Raw genomic sequence first — 26,355 nt, 5'->3', positions numbered from 1 at the left:
TTTGAATACACTTGGAATTAATACTGACAACGGAATTGTTTTCAGCTTAGAAGCAGCACATGTATCAAAGGGCACTCATACAGTATAATCCATAAAGGCAAAGGGAGTCTTACAAAATCTGAAACTTAAAAGAAAAATGAAATATCAGTAGTTAAATTATCCTTATCATACACATGTGCATATCAGAAACTAAATCATTAAAACTGACTTGCAGGTACCATAAATAGAGATCAATCAATACCTTCTGGATGAGACTCCATGTGTCTAATTCCTAGGCACACACATAGACAATGATTTGATGTGGCACCAGCACCTGAATAAGTTAGCCAATAAGCTCAGTTGTGGCTACTTTGTTCTTATAAGGGAAACTCCCTATCTCACCCCTCTCAGATTTAGCGGTAAAATGGTCCAGTGCATCGTCCTTCAAAAACTGATCACAGATCATGCATGAAAACAGGAAGAAAGTGTACTGAACCCTGCAAAAAGAACCAAAATCGAAACAGTGAACAGTTCAAGTTCACAATGTGCAACATTCATAGAGTTTAAATTGCAATGGCATCGTGGTTATGTGATCATGATGTTGTATAATACGCCAATTGCCAAGACTACAGGAGGAGAAATGATACATCAATGACCAAACCGAAAGTTCATAATTTTGTGAGATGGAGTGTGGAAGATAATTTTATGATGGGGAGGGGGGGGGGGGGAGAAAGGGGGCACGAGGGACATTTGAACACAGATTTCCTGCTGTGTAGTCCATCACCATGATCACACAACCACAACACCATGATTCTTGCAACTCGTACGATGTTGCACATCTTGAGCATTGACAGTTTACTGTCTCTCCTCTTCTTTTTTTTCTTCTTCTTCTTTTTCATGGTTCAGTAGACCCTCTTCCTGTTTTCTTGCCTGATCTGTGTTCAGTTTTTGGTGGGCTATCCACTGGGCCATTTTACCACTAAATCTGAGGGGGAGGGGGCGGGGGGGGGGGGAGTGATGGGGAGTTTTCTTTGTTAGAAATGTCTCACTATGTTCACCTGCTGATAGGATGATTTGCATAATCTTCTGGGACAATGCATTTAAGATCAATTAGGCATTTACCATATAGAAGAGTGTGCCAAGAATATTCTGTAAAGCAAATAACCAAACATCTTGCAAAAGTCTCTTCAGAGAGTTCAGAGTTGTTGCACATGTCTTTCAACAAACATTCTCCCTGATGGTAATTCTGGTTACTAACAGGATTTAATTTAAGGGGAGTTGGAACACCCTATCCCAACAATGTTAAATTTAGTGACTTGGCTTCCCTGTATTTCAGGAACCACTGTAGCCATTGACATGAAACTTTTACAGGACATTAAACTTTATGTTCCGGGTCTACTGAACTACAATCATTACGCTTCAGCCACTCCTTTTGGAAATACAATTTTTTGATTACATGGTTGAAATGTTGTGTACTTTTTTGTATATTATCCTAAATAATTTTAATTATACATAACATTATGTTCTTTTTTAAGTTCCGTAGACTCAGGATATGTATGTTATTACTACCTGAAAATTTGAATATTCTACTTGAAGTGGTTTCTGAGATTTAGGGGAAAAATGCAACAGAAAATGTAAATTTTCAGGAATGGCTTCTAAAGTTTCAAAACACTGTAAATCATTAACATATGCTTAATTTTTTATTTTTAGTCACTCAGAAACACCCTGCACCATACTGTATATCATTATCTTGATCTTTTTCCAAGTTTTTTCTTCTTTCTGGGCTCCTTAGTGGCCAACTGTGCTGCATAATCTGCTTTATCAATGCAAATCTTGTCCATCTGTTGAAGTTCTCTAATGCAGTTTCTCCAGGATTAATTCCCATATGCTGTAGCACTTTCCCCCTACCAGTGTTTCCATCACTAAAAGCAATAACAGCATCACTGACCCCTCACTTAGTGTCTTCATTCCAACAAAAACATTTTTTGGTAAGCGAGTCCATATAAGATTATTGAACGAGTCATTGGGATTTTGAGTTTGACCATGCAGACACTTCTTCAGTAATTCAGGATTTTCCAGGTCTCTGTAAATAGGTTTAATGATATCCGTGACTGCTGCTGGGATGGAATGTTTATGGCTTCCTGTTTGAGTACTGGGTATTGCAGTAATTGCACCATTAATTGGTACACTGGTTTTTCATCATTTGACAGTCTGTGGAAGAAGGTAGCCCATACTGCCTGTTTCATTTTCAATAAATTCCCAGTATTATTTTTAATGGCCATCCCATAATACTGCTGTAGTTCATCTATCATTTTGTCTGTCAGCCTGCCTCTTATGATTTTACCATCAGAAAGTTTCTTGTCTCTCAAACTTTATTTCAACTTCTTCAACCTGGTGCCCATCCTCTTCTGGACATGACCTTTATAACACAACAATCCACAGCCTTCTATATAAAAAAAAATTACCAATTTTATTAGATCTTGAAGTAATGCACGTAAAAATTTTAACATTTTCAACTGGTGTAGATTATATTTAAAAAAATAAAATAAAATACTTCATATATGAGTTTATAAGTAATATATATGTCATTTCATTCAGAAAATTGCAAATTTTATAACAAAATAAAAATCTGAAAATGTGAAAAAAAAAATCCGTTCTAACTCCCCTTAGATGAACTATGTATTTCACACCCACAATACTAGAGTTAAAAATAATTTCTAAGCATCCCAATCTAGAGTTTGGAATGTGAGTCTTATGTTCTGGTGCAAAAGTTAATAGGAAGTTGCTGATAGAGATCAGGCAAGAGACTGAAAAATCTCCAAAAATTCAATAACAAAGTAGAAGAATACTTTATTAGCCACTCATTTTACTATTTATCAGAACATTGGGATTCAGGCCTGTAAATTCTGATGAGCTGTAATGGTTGCATTAAACAGATCTTGACCTTGCCAGTATGTAGACAGCGAACAATATTGTTGTAAGTAACATAAATTGCTTATTTTAAATATCACCTAAAACAGCATCTGAGTAGTTTAAGAGCCAGAGCAGTGGCATTTTTCAAAGTAAAGGCACTTCTATTTCTCATAATAATTAGTGTGAGTAAATTATCCCTAGTCATAATTTGTGGTTAGTATAAAAATAATAGAGGGAAACATTCCATGTGGGAAAAATATATCTAAAAACAAAGATGATGAGACTTGTGGTTAGTATACTTTACAGAAGGAGCCTGAACACTCTGCATAACTTGACTTATTTCACATGATTTACAGAGCATGATCTGTGAATGATTAAATGGCTGAATGAACGTACAGGGACATCTATGCAGATGCAAGCAAATATTGTATTATTGCAAAATTAGTACAGGTAATGAAGGACACCTTTGTACACAAAAAAGTAATGCAAAACATTAGTGCCCGTGTTATTAAGAAGTACAAAGCAATGTTCCTTTGACAAGTATGCACGTTCAAAGACCCTGCAGTGACTATAGCCATCAATAGACACAATATTCAGCTGTAAGTTGGAATGAGGGCAGTGAAACTTTGTGTCAGACCAGGACTCAAACCCAGATTGCCTGCTTTACAAGAGCGGTCACCTTAATTGCTTTACATACATACATACATACATACATACATACTTGGCCATCCAAGCATGAATCGTGCCCAGACCAGATATGTTGCCATTGACATGTCATGACCTGCATTTGTATGTTATGTGTATTCCTGTCCGGGAAGGCTGTATTTGTTGACAGTTAGGGGCCTGGAATTGGTAAATAAATATGAAACAGCAGTGCCTTGTTATTAAGAAGTACAAAGAAATGATCTTTTGTACATACGTGCATGTCCAAAGGAACATTGCTTCATTCCTCATTGTATGAATGCAAGTTGACACACATGGATGATGACATATGGAAGTTTTGGTCTGGCTGGAATTTGTGCTTGAATGGCTGAAGCAGTTAAGGTAACTGCTCATCTGAAGTGGGAAATCAAGGTTCGAGTTCTGGCACAAAGCTTCATTGTCATCATTCCAATATACAGAAAAAGGTGGTTCATATTCACCACTACGAATAGATTTTCTGTACAAAAAACAAAGTCAGAGGCCCTAGTGCTTATTAAGAGATGTACAACAAAATTGAATCCACAAACAAGTTGAAAGTACTGACACTGTTGCAAATACCCTTAATTTCAAGTGGTTGGAAACTGTATTAATAAAATTATTTCTCCCTCTCTGGAGGAATATTTGAAACACTGTACTATGACATGGACAACCAATGTTCAGTATCCTTAACTATTAGTGACTTTTCTTTGTGAGTAAAATGTAACAGAATTCACTCAGACTTAATATGGTAATTGAGGGAATATGAGGTCAAGGTATAAGGCTCTCAATCTGGCACAGCAAGTACATTTGACAGCAATGAAATTTTGGTTTGGTATGTTGGTACATATTAAGTCACATATCAGCTTCATCTGCAGAATGGCCTTGTTTGAATTAAGTAAGCTTACTCTGAGAGATGAAATCTTCTCAGGTTATCTGCAGTTGTGACATCATCTTATTGCATTTTCACAACATTTCAACAAATTTCCCGTGTTACCTTCAGGCAAAATGTTGGGCTCATGTCTAGTTTGTTCCTTTATAGCTGCTGCACTGCAAGGTCATTGGCCAAGGGTCCAAAGGGAGAGTCAGTCGTGTGCCTCTAGAGGAGATGTTGTAGCCAGTGGTGGGGAGGCCATCTGGCAAGGTGGAGAGGGTTAAGGCCATAGGTGTCTGTAAGGGGGACAAGAGGGACCACATACCTCCTCCTGGAATCTGGCTACAGATTTTATATTAATTCCTGAATTCTCTTATATTTCTAGCAATCAATGTCTGCAACTCCACTAAACTGCAGATTTAGCATTGACCATCTGCATGAATCTGATTTTCTCATTGTCACTCCGTTTATGCAAAAGTATTTCATTATTTGCTGTGGCTGCAGTTTCGGTGCTGATCTGCAATTGTGATGGATATGAACCTTTACACAATGATGCAGCAATAATGTCTTCCTCATTCAGGCCTCACTGAGCTGCAGGAAGGAACCTCTCTCTCTCTCTCTCTCTCTCTCTCTCTCTCTCTCTCTCTCTCTCTCTCTCTCTCTCTCTCTCTCCATGGCACAAGGATTCCGTCGCAAATTCCCAACACATAAATGTAGCAGCAGTATACATTCCAGTGATCTTTCCTAAATTCCCAAAGGACACTCCCTCACCTTTATGCATAACAGTACTTTACCATTGATCTGTGGAAAAAGAAACCTATGATGCCTTGTTGATTTGCATTCAGTTTTACACAGCAGCTATTGTAGAATACTCAAAAGAACACAGCCATGTTATATTGTAGGTGTTTACATTTGTACTTAATCTCGAGGGAAAAAATACCATTCTCTGCACAAAAGTAGAGGGAAAAAGGTATGAACTTTCAAAGTTAAGAAAATGCATTTTTCAGAATATGGACCTTTTCAAAGTCTGTGTGAATGCCTTGCCACATGCAGTCACAGAACTATGAACTCTCCCATTCCAATTGGTATGCTGCACAATATTGTGAGAAACTGGTATGACAAGGATTACCTTTGTGCAGTGTTAGGTGGCTAAAAGTTGATAGCACTTACAAATTGGAGGACAGTTTTGGGATGTTTCTCATATTCATCTGGTGGTATACTGACCCTGGGCTACACTTTACCTGAGCAACCCAAAATCAACATAGCTCTTGAAACCCCTTTTTTATACAGCTTCAATATTGGAAAAGGACTGATTGCTACTCACCATATAGCAAAGATGCTGAGTCACAGACAGGCACAACGAAAAGACTACTAAACATGGAAGCTTTTGGCCACAAGGCCTTCTTCTCAAACAGACAAAGAAAACACACACAAATGCAATTCACACACACATGACCACTGACTCTGGCTGCCGAGGCCAGTCAGTCTGAAGTGCTTGAGGTGTGATAATATGAAAGGTTGCTGCAAAATAGGTGAATTAACAAGATAAGAAATGAGGTTATTTTCTTCAGAATTGGTGAGGATAGCTACATGTAGAAGATACTGACAAGAAAGAACAGGATGATGAAACATGTTTGAAAAAAAAATGCTTCAAATGGCTCTGAGCACTATGGGACTTAACTTCTGAGGCCATCAGTCCTAACATGTTTGACATAGAGGACAAAATCTGTAAGGGACGAGTAGAGATTGGAACACATCCAGCAAATAATGAGGAATTTTGGTGGATGTGCTACTCTGAGATGAAAAATTTGACACAGAAGAGGAAGTTATGGCTGGTTACATCAAACCAGTCATAAGACTGATGTACCAAATCAAAAATCAGTTTTAGTTGTATAATGATGTACACAATGACTATATGCTATCTGATCAACAGTGGACATTCTATGGGATGTGTCCACCCTTTGCGTTTAATAGAGGAATAGCAGCCCATTCTTCCTCAAGGGCTGCAACAAGAGAAGCTAAGCCCATGCCTCCATAGCCACTTCCTATACAAATTATCTGATTATCTATGAGGATTGTTAAGCAAGTAAAGCAAAACATATTTTTCTTTTTTCAGAAAGCAGGTTGGTTTTATTCAGGATTCCAGTACACCATATTATTCCCCACTCTTTTGACCACAAAACCATATTTTTCAATATAATCTCCATTCAATGTGACAGGCTTATGCCACATTATATGAAGAGCCTGTATGCCCACATGGTACCACTCTACTGGTCGACATCAGAGCCAATGTCTTGCGGCATCAGTAACCTCCCTGTCATCCAAATACTGCCTCATGTGGAGCACATCCTTTATTGTGCCAAACAGATGCAAGTTGGAAGTTGGAAGGTGCAAGATCTGGGCTGTGGGCAGATGAGGAAGAACAGTTCAATGAAGTTTTGTGAGCTGCTCTTCAGTGCACGGACTTGTGTGAGGCCTTGCTTTGTCACAGAGAAGAAGAAGTTAATTAGAATTTTTGTGGTGATGAACATGCTGGAGCCATTTCTTCAATTTCCTAAGGATAGCACAATACACTTCAGAGTCCCAGAAGACAGTCACCATGACTTTATCAACTGAGGGTGCAGCTTTGAACTTTTTCTTTGGAGGAGAGGTGTTGTGACACTACTCCATGAATTGCCATTTTATTTTTGGTTCAAATTGATGAACCCATGTTCCAGTGACCTGTGATGATGCTTAACAAAAAATTGTCACAATCAGACTTTTAACGCACAAGCAACTCTGCACAAATGGCACCACATTGCTCTTTATGGTCTTCTGTTAGGTGGGGAGGAACCTAATAGGCCCACACCTTTGAGCACCCCAACTTGTGGATGAAGCTGTCGGCACTACCAACAGGGACATCCAATTGAGCAGCAAGGTGTTTGATTTTGATTCTATTGATCACCTCAAATGAGAGTATCTGCATGTTCCAACACTGCATGAGTCACAGCTGTTTGCAGCCGTCCACACATGAGAAATCAGACAGGATTGCATGATCTTGTTGTGATGATGATGGGTACCTCACCCAATGACTCACTGTGTTTTCCTTCACTGCCAGATCTGCACAAACATTCTGCAAGTGCCTATGAATATCTATGATGGTCTGGTTTTCCAGTTCAGTGACAGCACTCTGCTTTGAACGCCCCTCTGTTGCTGTTTTTCATTTAAGATTTTAGGCTTTTAATAGGAGATTAACAGCAGTGATAGGTTTACCTTTTCCAAGTAGCAGCATTCCTTTTAAGTTTGCAAGTTTAAATTTAGTTTGAGTAAGCACATATAGTTTGTAGTAGTTTAATGATGGTTTGCCATTACTATAGTTCTTAACAGCTGTTTCACTTTGATGATGTATATGTTGTCTCATTCCGCATCTTTAAAAGTTCATCATCATAATAGTCTCTATGGAACATGATGAATAAGAGAATATAGAGATTAGATGAATGATCAAATGTTATTCTGTGATACTGTTGGTATTAATGGCAGTAATGTATCAGTATATGATAATAAGAATACTTTTGTAGAAGCTGAGTAATACAAGTTCCTTTACAGAATATCCCATCAACATGTAGTGATATCAACCTCTGTGTGAGACTTGAGTGTCTCTGGATGGTGCAGTGTGGGTGATGTTTGGACAGAGTGAGAGGAAATACAGTTCATTCTATACCAGTATTCATTGGAGACATATGTAAAGTTGTTCTTGAGAATAAAGTGTACATTATGCTACACCTGTTGTGTATGACTGGAAATAGTTCCTACTGTACTGTGGCTGACTCTTCCTACATTGGTGACTCTATGTCTGTTGTGAAATGCACAATAAATTTGCTACTCCATATTACTCCACTCCATTTTATTACATTGCAACAATGTGGCCATTACACCATCCGTCAGCCATCATACTGCATCTGGATTACAGTACCAACAGGACTGCAGTGTAGGGTAGTGGTGGCCCAAGGCAGCAGTAGGAAATTAGCAGGCTGCTTAACTTGTGGAGGTGATGCCTGAAATGCTCCTCTAGATGCTGGAGTGCAAGGGATTCTGCACCTGCTGCCTTCGAGCACTACTATCCAAGCCCTAGCCTACCCACAGTGTTCCTCCTTGTCAACCCCTCATGGTCCCCAGACCCTGACTAGTTGACCTCTTCACCTTACTACAGCCCCTAGACTCCCTTTCAACATCCCACTAAATACAGAGTCAAAATAAGCCCAGCAACACTGTTGTTAGCATTTCCACAAAAATCCTCAGCCCCTCAGAAGTTTTGTTTGTCCCTCCTGACTCAATATTGATCCTCCTCTCAATTAACTTTGACACATTCCTGTAATTTATGCTGCTTTATGTTTTGTCTTGACTTGCTGAAAAGGTATGTTTGACATGGTGCCAATCTGACAATGTTCCATTAATGACTGTATGAAAATTAATTCCAGTTTAATGTTTTGCATATGTGTTTACTTCTCATTTGTAGTTTGGTAACACTGTAACCTGACTTCTGTTTTATTGCTCTTAGGAAATCATGGGAGAAGCAATGACTCTGTTGCAAGATGCAACAAAAATTCTCCAGTCAGAGCCTGACATGACAAAATTACTTGAAGAAAAATTGGAAGCCCTCGCTACAGAGTTAAATGATGACTGAAATCCAATTTTATTTATTTAATAACTTAGAAACTAGGATAGGCAATAATATTTATGCAATAAAATGTTCTGTCTGTGATGATTGTTTCATGAAGTGTTGCTTTATTTGTATATCTTTTTATATACAATATATCAAAAAGAATAATGTAGTATGGATGGAACCTACTATAGACAATATCTTATAAGTTAAGTATACTTTCAAATCTACAATCAATTTTGAAGCATTAATTGAAAAGTACAAAGAAAATTTATTGTATGATTTAATAAAAATGTTGTTATGAATACATTCCTTTACCTGTCATGTTTTCATATTTACAAAACTATTTTTACAAGCCATTCAAGTAAACAGTACATCTGTTACAATAGCCTAAGTGTGTTTAATAGTTTTAGGATGTAACACTTTGTAACATCAAGAAAACAAAAAATCTAGAATGGAAAATCCAGGATGGAATGTAACAATATTATGAAATGAAAAGTTGCCACTCACCATATAGCAGACATGCTGAGTCACAGATAGGCACAACAAAAAGACTGTCGCAAAGAAAGCTTTCAGCCAGTAAGCCCTTCATCAAAAAGATGAACACACACACACACACACACACACACACACACACACACACACACACACACACACACACGTGATCTACAAGCTAGGTTGCAACCACTGTGATATGTTCTATGTGGGCATGACAACCAACAAGCGGTCTGTCTGCACGAATAGCCACTGACAAACTGTGGCTGAGAAACAAGTGGATCTCCTGGTTCCTTTTTATAGTATTAAAACAAAAAATCTAGTTTTCTTAATAGTGAGAAGCTTCACTGATACATTATAGCATACTTCCAAAACCAGTTGTCTTAAAAATCAACTTTCAGATATCCACAGAAGCAAACTGTACTATCACTTTACTATAAACAAAAAATTTCTAGAATATCTGGTGTTCATGAAGTCATTCTTTTTAATCAAATCAGTCAACTGTGAGGATTAACTAGGTTAAAATCAAACTGTAGTATCATGCCTCATAGTACGAACATAATTACATGTAACACAGGTAAGATTATAATGCAACAGGTATGTGATATATTAATAACAACATATCATCTAAAAATTTATCTGATGCTTTTATAGAATGGGGCAAAGTATTGGAAGCAATAGAAAATGAAAATTTGGTATTATGTGAGAGCAGATTGCTTTACCAAGAATGGGAGAGTGAACCCTTCATACATTTTAGTGATGCTTGTGGGGTCTAATTAGGATACATTCCAGTGTCCAGTCCTAACGTCAAGATCTTGCAAATATTAGCACTACCTTCGTAAATTGCTTTGTAGGGAAAAAATATGGACTGGCACCTTACCAAAAACACTGCAGACAGACCTTACCAACAACACTGCAGACAGCATGGTGACACTGTCTGCAACCCTCTTGATTGAATGTATTGTATGTCGTACAAATACTCGAAGATCAGAATGGTATTTCAGACTGGAACCTCATCTATATAACTGAGGGTCCAGTGCACACACACACACACACACACACACACACACACACACACACACACACACACACACAATGGTCAATATGTTTTGACCCTGCTCCCTGCAGGGTTTTCATGTCTTGATGGCAATGGTTTTTGTCTATAATACTGACAGATTTCAAATTAAAGTAACTTGACCTTGTAAGGTAATTTTTGCTCAAGTTCTTGTTGTTGTTGTTGTTGTTGTTGTTGTTGTTGTTTTGTATTCAGTCTGATGATGCTTTGATGCAGTTCTCCATGCTGGTCTACCCTGTGTAAGCTTCTCCATCTCTCCATAGCTACTGCAACCTACATACATTTGGCCCTGCTTACTGAATTCTGGCCATTTTCTCCCTCTAGAATGCTTGACCCCCCCCCCACCAACACACACACACACACACACACACACACACACACACACACACACACACACACACACACACAAATTCTTCCATTCACAAACTGATGATTCGTTTGTTACAGTATGTGTCTCGCTAACCAACCCCTTCTTTAAGTGGGATAATGCCATCAATTTCTTTCTCCTCAGTGAGATTCAGTACCTCCTCATTAGTTATTCAGTCTACCTATCTAATTTTTAACATTGTTACAGCACATTCCAAAAGCTTCTATTTTCTTCTTGCCTGAAATACTTATTGTTCATGTTTTGACTTCCATATATCACTACACTCCAGACAAATACCTACAGAGAAGACTGCCTAACACTTTAATTTATACATTTTAACACAAAAAGAGCAATGCACCATGAAGAAGATATGCAAACTGGCCACAAATTTATATTTGTACTAGTATTGAAGGAAATTGCAAAATTGTAAATTTTGGCGGCGATGGATGAATGCAAGATGGTGCAGCACATTTTCACCATGCATCTGCCAAGGATAGTAAACAGGGAACATGTCAATACTGGGCCATAAAGTCTTTACAAATTTCATTCCTTGTATTCAGACAGACAGTAACTATGCCTCAAAGACAGGTGTCTGAACAATATACACAAGTGTCAGCTTTTAAGAGAGGATGTGTGGTTGGGCTCAAAGAAGGCAGTTGGAGTAGTTGGTGAATTGCTCATCATTTGAATGAGAATGATGTCCACACAATGATGTTGACAGGAATGGGTGAACACAGTGTCAAGAAGGAAGCGGTCAACCTAGAGAGATGACAGAACATGAGGACCAAACAGTCATCAAATAGACAATCAAAGCCCCAGATTCACCATTATCAGCTATCCAACATGCAACTGCGGCTTCAGTCATCATAAAGATCATTAATAAGGTGCTCACAGAAAGGGGGCTGAGCTCACAGTACATGTCATGCCGACTATCATTGAGCTCTGTACACCAACAAGCCCATTTCCAATGGTGTCAGGCACATCTGGTCTGGAATCTCTTATACTGGAGTAGAATTATCTCCACTGATGTATCACACTTCAAACTGAGCCCCTGTGACCAGAGAAGATGTGTCTGGAGACACTCTGGACAGTGGGATACCACTGACTGTCACCTGCCATATGGCCTGACAGCCACGAGTGATGTTCTGAGGTGCCATTTCATTTCATAGCAGAACTTCTTTTGTTGTCATCCACAGCACCCTTACAGTTCAGCAGTGCATAGATGATATTCTACACCCTGTTTTGTTACCCTTCCTGGTAAGTCAACTTGGACTTACATTTTAGCAAGATAATGCCCATCCATACATAGTGAGCATTTCTACTACTTGCCTTCATGCTTGTCAAACCCTAGCCTGGCCAGCAAGATCTCCAGATCTCTCACCATTTGAGAATGTTTGTAGCACTATGGACAGGGCCCTCCAACCAGTTTGGGATTTTTACAATCTAACGTACCAATTGAAAAGATTTTGGCATGCTATCTCTCAGGAGGACATTAAAAAACTGAAAAACGGCTTGCACTCGGGCCACAGGTTGACCATCATGTCATTGAGTTGACTTGCTCAATTTTTGATCTTCTTGACATTGTAATCATTTGTTTGTCTGTACATGATCAGTGCATCAACCAGTTTCTGCCCCATTTGGATAATTCCTTCGTGGTGCACTTTTATACTTCACTTTGGCCATGGTCAGTAGTTTGCTGCCCAAATAGGAAAACTCTTCTACTTCTTTTAGTGTCTCATTTCTTAATCTAATTCCCTCAGCATCAAATGATTTAATTCAGCTACATTTCATTACTGTAGTTTCACTTCTATTGATGTTTATGTTAGAACAACTTTTTATTACACTATCCATTCTACTTAGCTGCTCGTCCAAGTCCTTTGCTGTCTCTGATAGAATTAATTTGTCGTTAGCACACATCAAAGTTTTAACTTTTTTCTCCTTGGACATTAATTCCCTTTTCAAATTTCTCATTGGTTTCCTTTATAGCTTGCTCAGTACTCAGTTTAAATAAAATGGAAGATAGGCTACAACCGTGTCTTACACTTTTCTCAGCCACTGCTTCCATCTCATGTCCTGCAAATACTGTAACTGCAGCCTGGTTTCTATATAAGTTGTAACCATTTTCTCCCTCTATTTATCCTATGTGCATTATGCATTCATCACCTTTAAAATTTCAAAGAATGTATTCCTACCAATGTTGTCAAAGAGTTTTCTCAATCTACAAATGCTAGAAAAGTAGACTTGCCTTTCTTCAATCCACCTTCTAAGACAACATGCAGGGTCAATATTGTTTCACATGGTCCTACATTTCTCCAGAACACTAACTGATTTTCACTGATTTTGTCTTCTAACAGTTTTTCATTCTTTTGTAAATAATTCATGTCAGTATCTTGTAACCATAAATTATTGAACGGATGATTCATTAGCTCCATCTTCCCTTTCTATGACATCATCTCCAATTTCATTTCCCTTGTACAGCCAAGATATATGCTCCTCTCATCTTTCAGATATTCAAACAGCTGCTTTTTTTTTTCTTTTCTTTGAAATCCTCTTTAATTTTTCTGCAGGTGGCATCTATCTATCCCAAGGTCATACATGCTTTTATGGCCTTTCTTTTCTCCTCTAGCCATTTGTGCTTTGTCATTTTACACTTCCTGTCACTCTCAGTTTTTAGATGTCTGTATTGTATTTTGCCTATTTCATTTTCTGAAATTTTATATTTTCTACTTTTGTCAACTACACTCAATATCTCATGTGGTAACCAATGATTTCTACTTGCCTTTTCTTTTTGCTTATCTGATGCTCTGCTGCCACTACTATTTCATCTCTCAAAACTATCCACTTGTCTTCTTTCTATACTTTTCCCCAATTTCAGGCAACTGTTGCCTAATACTCCTTCTGAAACTGTTGACAATATGTGCTTCTTTCACTGTATCTAGGCCACAGCTCCTTAATCTCCTATCTTCTAACAACTTCTACAGTTTCAAACTGCATTTTATAACCAATAAAACGTCAGAATCTATATCTGCCTCCGGAAATGATTTGCAGTTTAAAAACTATTTTTGAAATACATTTCATGGATAATTGGTTAAAAATGTATTCCAAATGTTGTAGAGACAAATGCAAATTACTTTCTGCATTAATAAAATGAAACAAAATTGAAAGTGTTCAAAACTGATTCCTGTTGCAATAATTTATTTCACTTTTAAAGACTGAAATGTTTCAATTATTTATTTTATAGCAAATATCCTTACATCCTTATTAAGAATTGTTTAGTTTGTGTGTTGTCACTATATGTAACAGTATTGGACAACAAACACATGGCATTACATTAAAACAGTATCCTTTTACACTTGACAAATAATTGATCTGTAAATACATTCCAGCATTAAAAAAAAGACTATTTTGTGTCATTGATAAGAGAATTTATCAATTTAGATTCTGAACATGTAGTGTAAGTGGGTGTCACAGAAGTTCTACTTTATAGTTCCACATCAGTTACTCAAAACAGTAATTTCATGATAGGATTAAATATCAAATTATGTATCTGAACTCCATTTTCTGTGTTAAATCTCCAAATAACATTCATAATGATTATTACACTGAGGTGTCATATGGAAGAGCAATTGTATTGACAGCTTTCATCATTTTTCTTTCATTACACATAAGACAAATGACAATCTCTTCCAGAGCAACCTGGTTGTTACTGACAATGATACATAACTTTTTTTAATATTATATATGTATGACAGGACAGATTGCTACTTAAAAACAGAGGAGATACTGTGCAGCTGATAGTAGTGAAGAAAGAACATTCAGCTTTTGCATATCTCTCTCTCTCTCTCTCTCTCTCTCTCTCTCTCTCTCTCTCTCTCTCTCTGTGTGTGTGTGTGTGTGTGTGTGTGTGTGTGTGTGTGTGTGTGTGTGTGTCCTCCTTATGTCTGTCTGCTCAGCATCTCCTCTATAGCAATTAGCTCTTTTATACACATTATCTTATATTCTGGATTTTCCATAATTGCTTATCTGAAAAAAAATAGAAACAGTTGATCATTGTGATTGAGGGATGGACTAAGTCACATATATAACTGTGTAGTGAGTGTACTTAAATGTAAACGTTTTGGTTCAACAAACCATTGCCGCTGTTCATATTCTTCTTTCTTACTTTTCTTCTTCTTTGTTTTGTGCTTAGTTTCTTTGGTAGCTGGAGTTGGGGAGTGCCGTTGTTTTTCCTCCCGTAAAGGAGACATTAAGATATTACTGTTACCAAAAACCCATCTGGACACCGGTAACGTGCGGAATGCCCGGCGGAAGCTTTCATTTGTGAATCCGTATATCAGTGGATTGATAGCAGCATTGACATACAGAAAATATTTTGCTGCAAACCAGAACTCGTGAAAACTCTCTGTCACCTGTAAGAACCAGTGATGCACAAACATTTAAAACAAATCTCAAAATATTTTTTTTCAAGCACACCAGGTCAAGTATTATTCATATTAAGCATATATAAAAACTAAAAATTGCAAAATAATAGCTGAGCATTCTACTGAGAAACAAATGAATACTGTAATAGAAGTAATATCTCTGTTCCCCTATAACAAAATTAAAGGCAATGTACAATACAAAAACAGAAAATGAAACAACAGCAACAACAGAGATCTGTTGTGAACTGTCATACACTGATGATACAAATATTGTTGTATAGGGATTAACATAAAATCAGAAGATACAGCAATGGTTTTAATTGATTAGTTAATACTTTCATGCTTTGCTGATAAAATTTCATTTCTGTGCAATCTAGGTTTTGAATTATAAGTCCATTTCCAGTGCACAACTGATACCAAAGACAGCACCCAAGCTAAGAGTAACATGTGTAAACTCCTCTTATGAACTTAAGCTATAAAAGTTATATCTGATGCTTATTTTAATTGAACTGCTTGTTAACAAACTCCTCAAAAATTGAAAGTGCAGGTTTTGTCTGTTCTGGTTTTTTGAGAGATGGATGCATTCTTCAATAATAAAATGGGGCATCACATTGTCTTGCCACTTGTAGAGAGCAGATTTAAGTCTGCAATTGTTTCTAATGGGGAACAACTCCAATAGGTGTCACACTTTAGAAAATGATGTGTTGCAGACCTGGAATCATGCTGAAATAATTGGTGATTTTTGTTGTAAACTTTTATTAAATATTCCACAGATAATATTAAGACAAGCAGCTCAAAGTTGAAAAATTTCAAACAATGATGAAAAAACAGTAAAATGATCATTTTATAGTATGCCACGTGTTTTTAATTTTGAGATATACAACATGAAAAAATGAAGGTGTGTTTTGTTGTTATTGCAAGGGCCAAGACAAGAAAGATGCTAATGGAGTGTGCTCTTTGCTATACCATTACACTGAGGATGCATATGGATGTCGCAACCGCACTCGTACAACTTTAAGAATGCTACTGTTCTGTCTGTGGTCATGGTCTAGGGGTAGCATCTTTAACTAGTAATCAAAATGCCCTGGGTCAAGGGTCCAAACCCTGCCACTGCTTAAATTTTGAATAAAATATCATCAGTAATGGCAGTTGAAGACTTGCAGCATAAGAAGTCACCCTTGCTCTGCCAGTAGCCTTGTCAAAGCGTCCAGAGTAGTGGTCAGAGGTTCACTGTCTTGCCATTGGAGTGAGAAATGCCACTAACAGGTGGAAGAATCAGCAATTATCAAGGACATGAAAATACAGAAAGCAATGGAAACAACTGCATTAAAGAAATATAATGGGTATCCACTGGACATGTGTCCTGTAATTTAAAAGTTATCATGATGATCCCTTCATTGGTGAAAGATTCCAGACTAGTCCCCCATTTGGATCTGCAGGAAGGGACTGCAAAAGGGGGAGCAGACAATGAGAAAATGATGGAATAACCAACAACAGGATAATATTCTACAAGATGGAGCTTGGAATGTCAGAAGTTTGAACATAGTAGGAAAGTTAGAAAATCTGAAGGGGAAATGCAAAGGCTCAGTCTAGATGTAGTGTAGGTCAGTGAAGTGAAATGAAAAGAAGATAAGTCTTTCTTGTCAGATGAATATAGAGTAATATCAACAGCAGCACAAAATGGTATAATTTGATTAGGATTCATTATGAATACAAAAGTAGGGCAAGGAATGAGCTACTGTGAACAATTCAGTGATAGGGTTGTTGTCATCACATTTGACAGCAAACCAATGCCAACAACAATAGTTCACGTGTACATGCCAATATTGCAAGCAGAAGATGAAGAGATAGCAAAAGTATGAGGATACTGAATGAGTAATTCAGTATGTAAAAGGAGATGAAAATCTAACAACCACAAGGGATTGGAATGCCATTGTATGGGAAGGAATAGAAAAAAAGGTTACTGGAGAATGTGGGCTTGGCAGTAGGAATGAGAGTGAAGGAAGACTAACTGAGTTCTGCAATAAATTTCAGATGGCAGTAATGAATATTCTGTTCAATAATCAAAGGAAAAGGAGGTATACTTGGAAAAGACCTGGAGACACAGGAAGTTCCAGCTGGATTACATCATGAACAAACAGAAAATCTGAAATCAGAGACTGGATTCTAAGGCATAGCCAGGAGCATGTATAGACTCTGATCACAATTTAGTAATTATGCAGAGTAGACATAAGTTTAAGAGAATCATCCAGAAGAATCAGTGTGGAATGCACTGAGATACTGAAGTACTTAGGAATTATGAGATACATTTGAACTTCAGTAAGGATGTGGATACTACGGTAAGGAACACCAGAGAATGTTGTTCAGTTGTAGAGGGGTGTACATCTCTAAAAAGGGCAATCACATATGCTGAATGGTCAAACAAAGATACAAGGAAGGTAACTGTGAAGAAACCTTGACTAACAGAAAAATACTTCATTTGGTTGACACATGAAGGAAGCATAAAATTGTTCAGGGAAAGAGATGGATAAAGCAATATAAAGAATTAAATAAATGGAAGTGCAGGGATTTAAGGTGATATGGCTGCAGTAAAGATATGAAGAAATCAAACAATAAATGACTGTAAGGAGGACTGACTCGGCATATAGAAAAATCTACACACTCTTCAATGAAATTAGAAGCAATTGTGGTAAAATTAAGAGCACAATGGGAACTCCACTGTTAAACATGAAGGAGAGAACAAAATAGTGGAATGAGTACACTGAATGCCTCTGTGAGGAGGAGGAATTGTCTGACAACATGAAAGAAGATGACTGATGTCAATATGGAAGACATAAAGGATTGAGTACTAGAGTCTGAATTTAAAAGGGTTCTGGAAGACTTGAGATCAAGTAAGGCAGACGTAATAGACAATATTCCATCAGAATTTGTAAAATCATTGGGGAAACTGACAACCAAACAACTATTCAGTCTCGTGTGTAGAATGTATGAGACTGGCGACATATTACCAGACTTTGGAAAAATATCATCCACACAATTCTGAAGAGATCAAAGGCAGATAAGTTGAGAACTATCACACAATCAGCTTAACAGTTCAAGCACCAAAGCTACTGACAATAAAAATAGAAAAGAAAACTGAGAGTCTGTTAGATGATCAGTTATGGGTTAGCAGAGGTAAAGGCACCAGATTGGCTGTTCTGACATTACACTTGATAATGACAGCAAGACTCAAGAAAAATCAATGTTCATTGGATATCCAGAGCTAGCAGAAGCACTCATCTGTATAAAATGCCATAAGATGTTGAAACTGTGATAAAAATGGGAGTATGATATAGGGAGCGATGTGTAATATACAATATGTAATGAACAAAGAGGGAACAATAAGATTGGAAGACCAAGAATGAAGTGCTCAAATTGCAGTCTTTTTCCCTTACTGTTCAAGCTGTACATTGAAGAAGCAATGACAGAAAGAAAAGAAAGGCCCAAGAATGAGATTAAAACTCCTGGTGACAGGATATGACTGACAAATTTTGCCAATGGCATTGCTATCCTCAGTGAATATGAAGAAAAGTTACAGGATATGTTGGATGGAAATAAGTCTAATGAGGACAGAATATAGATTCAGAATAAAGTGGAAAAAGACAAAAGTAATGAGAAGCAGCATAAATGAGAATAACAAGAACCTTAACATCAAAATTGGTGGTCACAAAGCCGACAAAGTTAAGGAATTCTGCTGCCTTGTAAGCAAAACAAAGCAAGTGAACATAAAAAGCAGACTAGCACACCAAGTACGGCATTCCTGGCCAAGAGAAGTTTACTAGTATCAAACATAGGCCTTAATTTGAGAAAGAAATTTCTGAGAATGTGAATCATGTGCAGCATTGTATGGCAGTGAATCACAGATAGTGGTAAAACAGGAACAGAGAAGAACAGAATCGGTGGAGAAAGGAACATTTGGAAAACATAGATAAGAAGAAGGCACAGGCTGATATGACACATGTTATGATATCAGGGAATAATCTCCATGGCAGTAGAAGAAGCTGTGTAGGGTAAAAGGTGTGGAAGAACACAAAGATTGTAATACATCTAGTATGCATGCATCTCCAAAGGAACATTGCATCATATTTCTGAACAACACAGACGCTGCAGTATCATATTTATCCATCAACACCAGGCAAGCAACTTTCAATTAAAATGTCTCCCCTGTATGAGAATATACATAATGGATGCACAAGTGCAGGTTGTAGACACACATCGTTGATGAGATATGAAAGTTTGAGTCTGGCTGTGATGCATGCTCAGATAGCCTAATGATGAGGAAGCCACTACCAATAAGTGGGAAATCTAGGTTTGAGTCCCAGTATGCCACAAATTTTCAGTGTCATTATTCTGTTACATAGCTGATTGTTCTCCATATTTGCAAATGCAAATACATTTCATGCAACAAATAATTTAGGTTGTATGGCGCAAGTGCTACTTTGAGTTGAGGTCAGCTTGGGATAGGAATTCATTCGGTCATGTCAAACCATTCAGAAGACTGATGACTCAAAAGAAAAAAAAGCATACAGCAGCATATTTTACAAAATCTACAACCATTTCCCCATTAACGTGGACTCTTATCTGACTGTAGCTTAGATGTTACAAAAGTGGGCAATATGGGTGAAAGGCAAAGGTCCTAATTTTAAGTCTCAGTCCAGTACACAGTTTTAACAAGTTAGGAAGTTTCATATCAGTGCAGACTCTGCTGCAGAGTGAAAAATATGTTCTGGAAACATCCTTCAGGCTATAGCTAAGCCACATCTCCACAATATCCTTTCTTCCAGGAGGGCTAGTCTTACAACTTTCACAGGAGAACTTCTGTGAAATTTCGAAGGTAGGAGATCAGGTACTGGTGGAAGTAAACCTGTGAGGATGGTTCATGAGTCATGCTTGGTTTGCTCATTTATATAACACCTGCACATGAAAGGCCATGGTCCCAGCTTCAAGTCTCGGTTTGGCGCACAGTTTTAATCTGCCGGGAAGTTTCAGAAAATGAACTTTTTTACATAATAGAAAAAAAATTGTCATTAAATTATTAGTAAACAAGACTGTGGAATGTTTTTCTTCCTCCTGAATAATTTGTCATTCATGAGTTGACACCCTTTAGAAATAAGCAATTCAGTTACAAAGCAGTTACATCTGTATTGTACACTCCAGAACATTCATTATGATAAAATTTATGTGTTACATATTTAAAATAGTCAACAAAGAAACATTTTATATTATAAGTCTTGACTCTAACATATTAAGGGTAATTTGAGTAGCATCTGCTACACCAGTTTTTAATACCCAAACACCTCTTTCAGGCAACTACAGTCGCAATACTTCAGCAGAACAGTGCCTGGTTACATAAGGTGTTGAACGTGCAAGTTATCTCTGAAGAACAGTTGGTACCTCCTGGTCTGTAAATTTACCTCACATATCACCTATAAGAAACGTCTGGGAAATAGTTAATCAAAATCCTCCAGTAATCACTGATGACACTTTTCGGACTTGCATGTAATTATTCAGTAACATTCTGAGCTGACTTTGACACCGAACCACAATATTTAGAGGCACTGATTGCAACATAAGGCAGTTTCTACTACATTCAGCCCTAAAAATGAGACACCATGTACAGTTGTATATTAATAATTATTTCAATGATATGAATATAATAGAGGGAAACATTCCTTGTGGGAAAAATATATCTAAAAACAAAGATGATGTAACTTACCAAACAAAAGCTTTGGTATGTCGATAGAGACACTAACAAACACAAACACACACACAAAATTCAAGCTTTCGCAACCCATGATTGTTTCATCAGGAAAGAGGGAAGGAGAGGGAAAGACGAAAGGATGTGGGTTTTAAGGGAGAGGGTAAGGAGTTATTCCACACCCGGGAGCGGAAAGACTTACCTTAGGGGGAAAAAGGGACAGGTATACACTCACACACACACACATATCCATCTGCACATATACAGACACAAGCAGACATATGTAAAGGATGTGCGGATGGATATGTGTGTGTGTGTGTGGGTGGGTGGGTGTGTGAGTGTATACCTGTCCCTTTTCCCCCCTAAGGTAAGTCTTTCCGCTCCCAGGATTGGAATGACTCCTTACCCTTACCCTTAAAATCCACATCCTTTCGTCTTTCCCTCTCCTTCCCTCTTTCCTGATGAAGCAACCATGGGTTGCGAAAGCTTGAATTTTGTGTGTGTGTTTGTGTTTGTTAGTGTCTCTATCGATATACCAATGCTTTCGTTTGGTAACTTACATCATCTTTGTTTTTAGATGTATTAATAATTATTTCTTTATATTCCTGTACCTAATCTGTGGTATAAAATTAATTTCATTCATAGGTATCCTCCTTGGTGTTGGACTTTTCACAGGTATTAGTATATACAGAGGTATGTAGCACAATTTAAAAAAAGTTCAGTTAAAAGAGGGCCAATTGCCTGAGATCAGCAAATATTATTTAATGGATGTTAATAACAAATAAATATGACAATATCTGAGAACAGAAGATGTGGTACATAAGAAGAATAAGGTACAATGATAATATAATTATCGATCACATTCAACAAACTTAGATGGAATACCCATGTGTACATAATAGTAACAGAAGCAATCTCCAGATGGTGACCATCATCAAAATCCACAAAAGGCATGGTTCACCTACAAAAGAAATTACTTATGGAAGTCCACTCAAGACATTCTCAAATACTTTCAATGTTCTGGGATCATTACCAAGGATAATTAGCCTCAAAGAACTTTGTGGTTTCTTAAAAGTTTTATTAAGCAGGAGAGCATCATAGAGCTGCTTGATAAAGTACTGGAATACAGAGCAAGGAAGCAGCAGTAGAATCAGTTGGATCTATGTCTTCATGGAGAAGCTGAACAATATATTTTACCCCATACACCCATTATGTATGTTCACAAATGAAAGTGTACACACAATGTTCTTTTCTACTGCAGTTTGGAACAGGGGTTGGGAAAATGTTTAGTATTGGGCATCATGTACCTTCCCTGTTTTGCCTGTGTGTGATGAAGTGCATGACTGGAAACCGAAAAGGTCACAGTATTCAATCCCAGCCCATACCACAAAATAGTTCAGTCTCCCTTTAATCTAGCCTTCACCTCTCAGTGATGTGAAGATTCACCAGGAGTGACAAGTAATTTGAATTCCACATTAAACTGATGATTCTCTTAACCCAGTAGTATTACTGGGGTAGGTTAGGGACACACAAATCACCAAAGTGGCATCCAACTGAAAGACTTGCACCAGGCTACTGAGCAACATGGAATTATTATTATTATTAATCATTATTATCATTATTATTATGTTACCTTCCACCATATTTCTGCTGACAGTTTGTGAAATATAAATGTTAACAGTAAAGGCACATATTGCTTGTAACACTACCTGTAATTTATCTGCAGTTAGATTGGAATTTTTAATTACTGCTTCTTTCTTACTACTCCTACAAACTGATATTATCCTTCATTCCTTCTTCATATTATTCTTACATATACTCAAAAGCTGGAATATGTACACAAATGCTGCAGCTTTTCATTAACAGTGGGTTTAATCAAAAATGATAATTTGTGTTTTACTACCATTTACTGCATATATCCTTGTTTATGGCAATGCATCATCACAGATAATCACTCTTTAGTATAGTATTTATTATAGAGCCTCACATGCACATTAATACATATTATGTACATGTGAGACTCTATGAATGTAAATGTAGATATAGATGCAGATGTAGATGAATACTATGTACTATATTCTGACTACTTACTATTGTTCCATGCCACTATGGCAAATATAACCAAGTGCTACTTAATTTCCATGTTAGAAGCATAACTTCATTTTGTAGCTGTCTCACTCAAACCATGTTGATCTTTGACACATTTCACACATTGAACATTACTCTTCAAGTTGAGATGCATAAAATGGTAACAGCACTAAATTTAAGTAAAGCTGTCATCAACCCAAAGATTGGTTTGATGAGCACAGCACTTTACTAGGCATGGTCCTATTAGAGGTGGTACACCTTGTCTGCCTCCAACTGATTATAGGAGGACCTACAGTTTAATATAGATTCTGAGCCATTGGGTAAATCAGTATTTTTCATATTAACATTGCTACAGATGAAAGAAGTTATAAGTGACAGATTAAAACACAGGACTGAGCAGGGATTAAACCTGAGACCTATGATGCCATAGTCTAACATTCATTAATTGTTTCTAAAAGTTCCCACTAATCGTATAATAATGAAAGCAGTACTTTATTCCTAAAAATCTGGAAGCTTGGTACTACTTCTACTAAAAAATTAGAAAAAACCATTCAAATTCATACTTACTTGATTCATTTGACTTAGTGCTTGCCAGACATATCTTTCAAATATAAGAGCAGTGTAAGGACCTCTGCATATCACAAAGACTACTAAAATAATGAACATGGTTCGAGCTACTTTTGTTTTGTAGCTGACAAACACTTTTTGATGTGTTCTCTGCAGTTTTTTCTCATAGTAATCAAGCTGTAAAAGAGAACAAATGTTAACTATTCCATTCAAAAACTTTACAATGCAAATAATTTGTTTGTTCATACAGTACATCAAAACTGATCATGCTTAAAAAATGTAGTAGAGTGAGGAAGAACTGGTATAAGATTCCGCTGTTCTCCCTGGGTAGCTTTTCAACATTTTTCTGAGAACAGTTTCACAGAAATCTCACTTGATTCTGCCACCACTCCTCCCAACACTATTCATCATATGGCTTTTTGATCCATAAAAAAATGACTTAGAATGTGTAGTATAACATATATAAAACAAAACCTTACAAACAAACATCTGGGGTATTTATATAATCTGTCAACTATGGTGTTGCCAGCAGGAAGTCTTCCTGCTTACTGTCACATAATCCTGTGGTACATTCTTTTCTGCTGTGCCTGGTGGGCTACGGATATTCACAATCACAAGTGGGAATTGATGCTTACTCCATTTTTGGGGGAAAAAAGGAAAAAACAGAAAAATGAAAAAAAGAAAAAAGGCACAGCTGCCATGTTTGGTTCTAGTTTTGTTTATGACTATGGTTTGCAAGACAAGTCAAATGCTAGCAATTTTTGGGTGACATGTGGTGTATTATTATTTTGTTGTCCGGTCCATTCTTGAGTCCATGCATTAGTAAGATTGAACACATCTTCCACAATGACCTCTGATATTTTGGTTGGTAGTTACAAACAGCACAGTCAGTTAGTGTTTGCGTCACCAATATCTTCATGGACTGGTAGATTTATATTATCCACGAGCTTTTTACACTCATTGTGAGAACATCTTTATGTCACAGTTGAGATGGGTGCAATGTGGCTTAGTACGGGTAGCTACTGTAGAAGAGTTGATTGGATAACACCAGCAATCATTCTCTGGATGTTATTTAGCTGGACGTCAAGACAAGACCTACAGCAGAAGAGTGCAGGGTGGGTGCCAATACTCCCCAGGTTCTATAACATAGTTTTAGATGAAGTTGTTTCTTGTTTTCAACTATTTAGCTGTTTTTGTTACATGCTCTGTAAAAGATACAGTCATATCAATGGTTACACTGAGGTATTTTGGTGTTTTATTGTTAGTAAGTGTAATGTTTCTGAACTTTATATTGATGTTTCTTCAATGAGTCCATTATTTAGGTGGAAGCAGGAAACCTCCAATTGGGTGCCATTTGACTGAAGTTTACATTAGCAAAAGTACTTTCCCACTATGTCTACATCCACTATAGGGATTTCCTCTGATGATTCTACTGAGCTACACCTTGTTGCAAGTACTCAATCATCAGTATAAGCAAACTTCTTTGATTTTGTTTTTGGCATCTGTGCAATATACAGACTGAAGAGTAGTGGGCCAAGGAATGATTCCTGCAGTAGACTATTCTGTAATTTTCTTGGGGAAATGAAGTTGGGTCACATTCCATTTGGAACACTCAGTCATTTAGTGTATGTTGATTAGCTGAGCTGTTGGTTTGCAGGGAATTATGTGAAGAAGCTCGTGTATCGCATCTTCTCTCCACACTATATCATAAACCTCAGAGAGGTCAATGAACAGAGCTGCAGTTTTAAGTTTTCTTTGAAATATTGCTTCAGTGTAGGTAGTAACTGACATAACTTGATGTTTGCAGCACTGCTTTGGCCAGAAGCCTGTTTTTTCAACTGAGATTACATCTATATCTACATCTACATACATCCTATCTATCCAATTAAATAATTTTACATACATACACTGTAAGCCACAACACAAGTAATTGTTTCTTCTCTTGCTCCACTTGCAAACAAAGTGAGGGAAAAATGACTGTCTATATGCCTCCATTTGAGCCCTAATTTCTCATATCTTACGTTCATGGTCCTTATGTAAAATGTATATTGGTCGGAGTAGAATTGTTCAGCAGTCAGCTTCAAAAGTTGGTTCCCCAAATTTTCTCAATAGTGGTCCTCATAAAGAACATCTCCTTCTCTTCAGGGAATACCATTTGAGTTCCCAAAGCATTTCCATAATATCTGCATGTTGTCTGAATCTGTCAGTGACAAATCTAGCAGTCCACCTCTGAATTGCTTTATATCTTCTTTTAATCTAACCTGGTATGGATTCCAAACACTCAAGTAATAATCAAAATTAGGTTGCACCAGTGTCCTATATGTGGTCTGCTTTACAGATTAACCACACTTTCCAAAAATTTTCCCAATAAATCAAAGTCAACCATTTGCCTTCCCTACCTGAATCCTCACATGATCATTCCATTTTGTACTGCTTTGCAGCGTCATACTCAGATATTTAAATGATTTGCCTGTGTCAAGCAGGCTGCATTCAAACACTAAGGGTTTGTTTTTCCCACTCAT

General features: G+C 37.3%; 2 protein-coding genes across 2 annotated transcripts in view; one reads left to right on the top strand and one right to left on the bottom strand.

Moving 5' to 3' along the window:
* The window catches only part of LOC126156549 (SET domain-containing protein SmydA-8), a 51,728-nt gene extending 42,338 nt beyond the window's left edge, over positions 1 to 9,390 (top strand). The window contains exon 5 of the mRNA XM_049916318.1: positions 8,982 to 9,390. Within this exon, the coding sequence (XP_049772275.1) occupies positions 8,982 to 9,107 (126 nt within the window). The 3' untranslated portion in view covers positions 9,108 to 9,390. The remainder of the gene's footprint in view (positions 1 to 8,981) is intronic.
* Positions 9,391 to 14,367: 4,977 nt separating this feature from the next.
* LOC126156533 (melatonin receptor type 1A-A) overlaps positions 14,368 to 26,355 on the bottom strand; it is a 103,622-nt gene continuing 91,634 nt past the window's right edge. Inside the window, exons 6-9 of the mRNA XM_049916317.1 lie at positions 23,834 to 24,010; positions 15,206 to 15,429; positions 14,622 to 14,726; positions 14,368 to 14,389 (exon numbers count right to left, since the gene is read on the bottom strand). Coding sequence (XP_049772274.1) covers positions 14,368 to 14,389; positions 14,622 to 14,726; positions 15,206 to 15,429; positions 23,834 to 24,010 — 528 coding nt within the window. The remainder of the gene's footprint in view (positions 14,390 to 14,621; positions 14,727 to 15,205; positions 15,430 to 23,833; positions 24,011 to 26,355) is intronic.

Source organism: Schistocerca cancellata, chromosome 2 (assembly GCF_023864275.1).
Source record: "Schistocerca cancellata isolate TAMUIC-IGC-003103 chromosome 2, iqSchCanc2.1, whole genome shotgun sequence".
Taxonomy (NCBI): Eukaryota; Metazoa; Arthropoda; class Insecta; order Orthoptera; family Acrididae; genus Schistocerca; species Schistocerca cancellata.
Note: the sequence above shows the minus strand (reverse complement) of the source record. Positions and strands in the feature narration are given on the sequence as shown.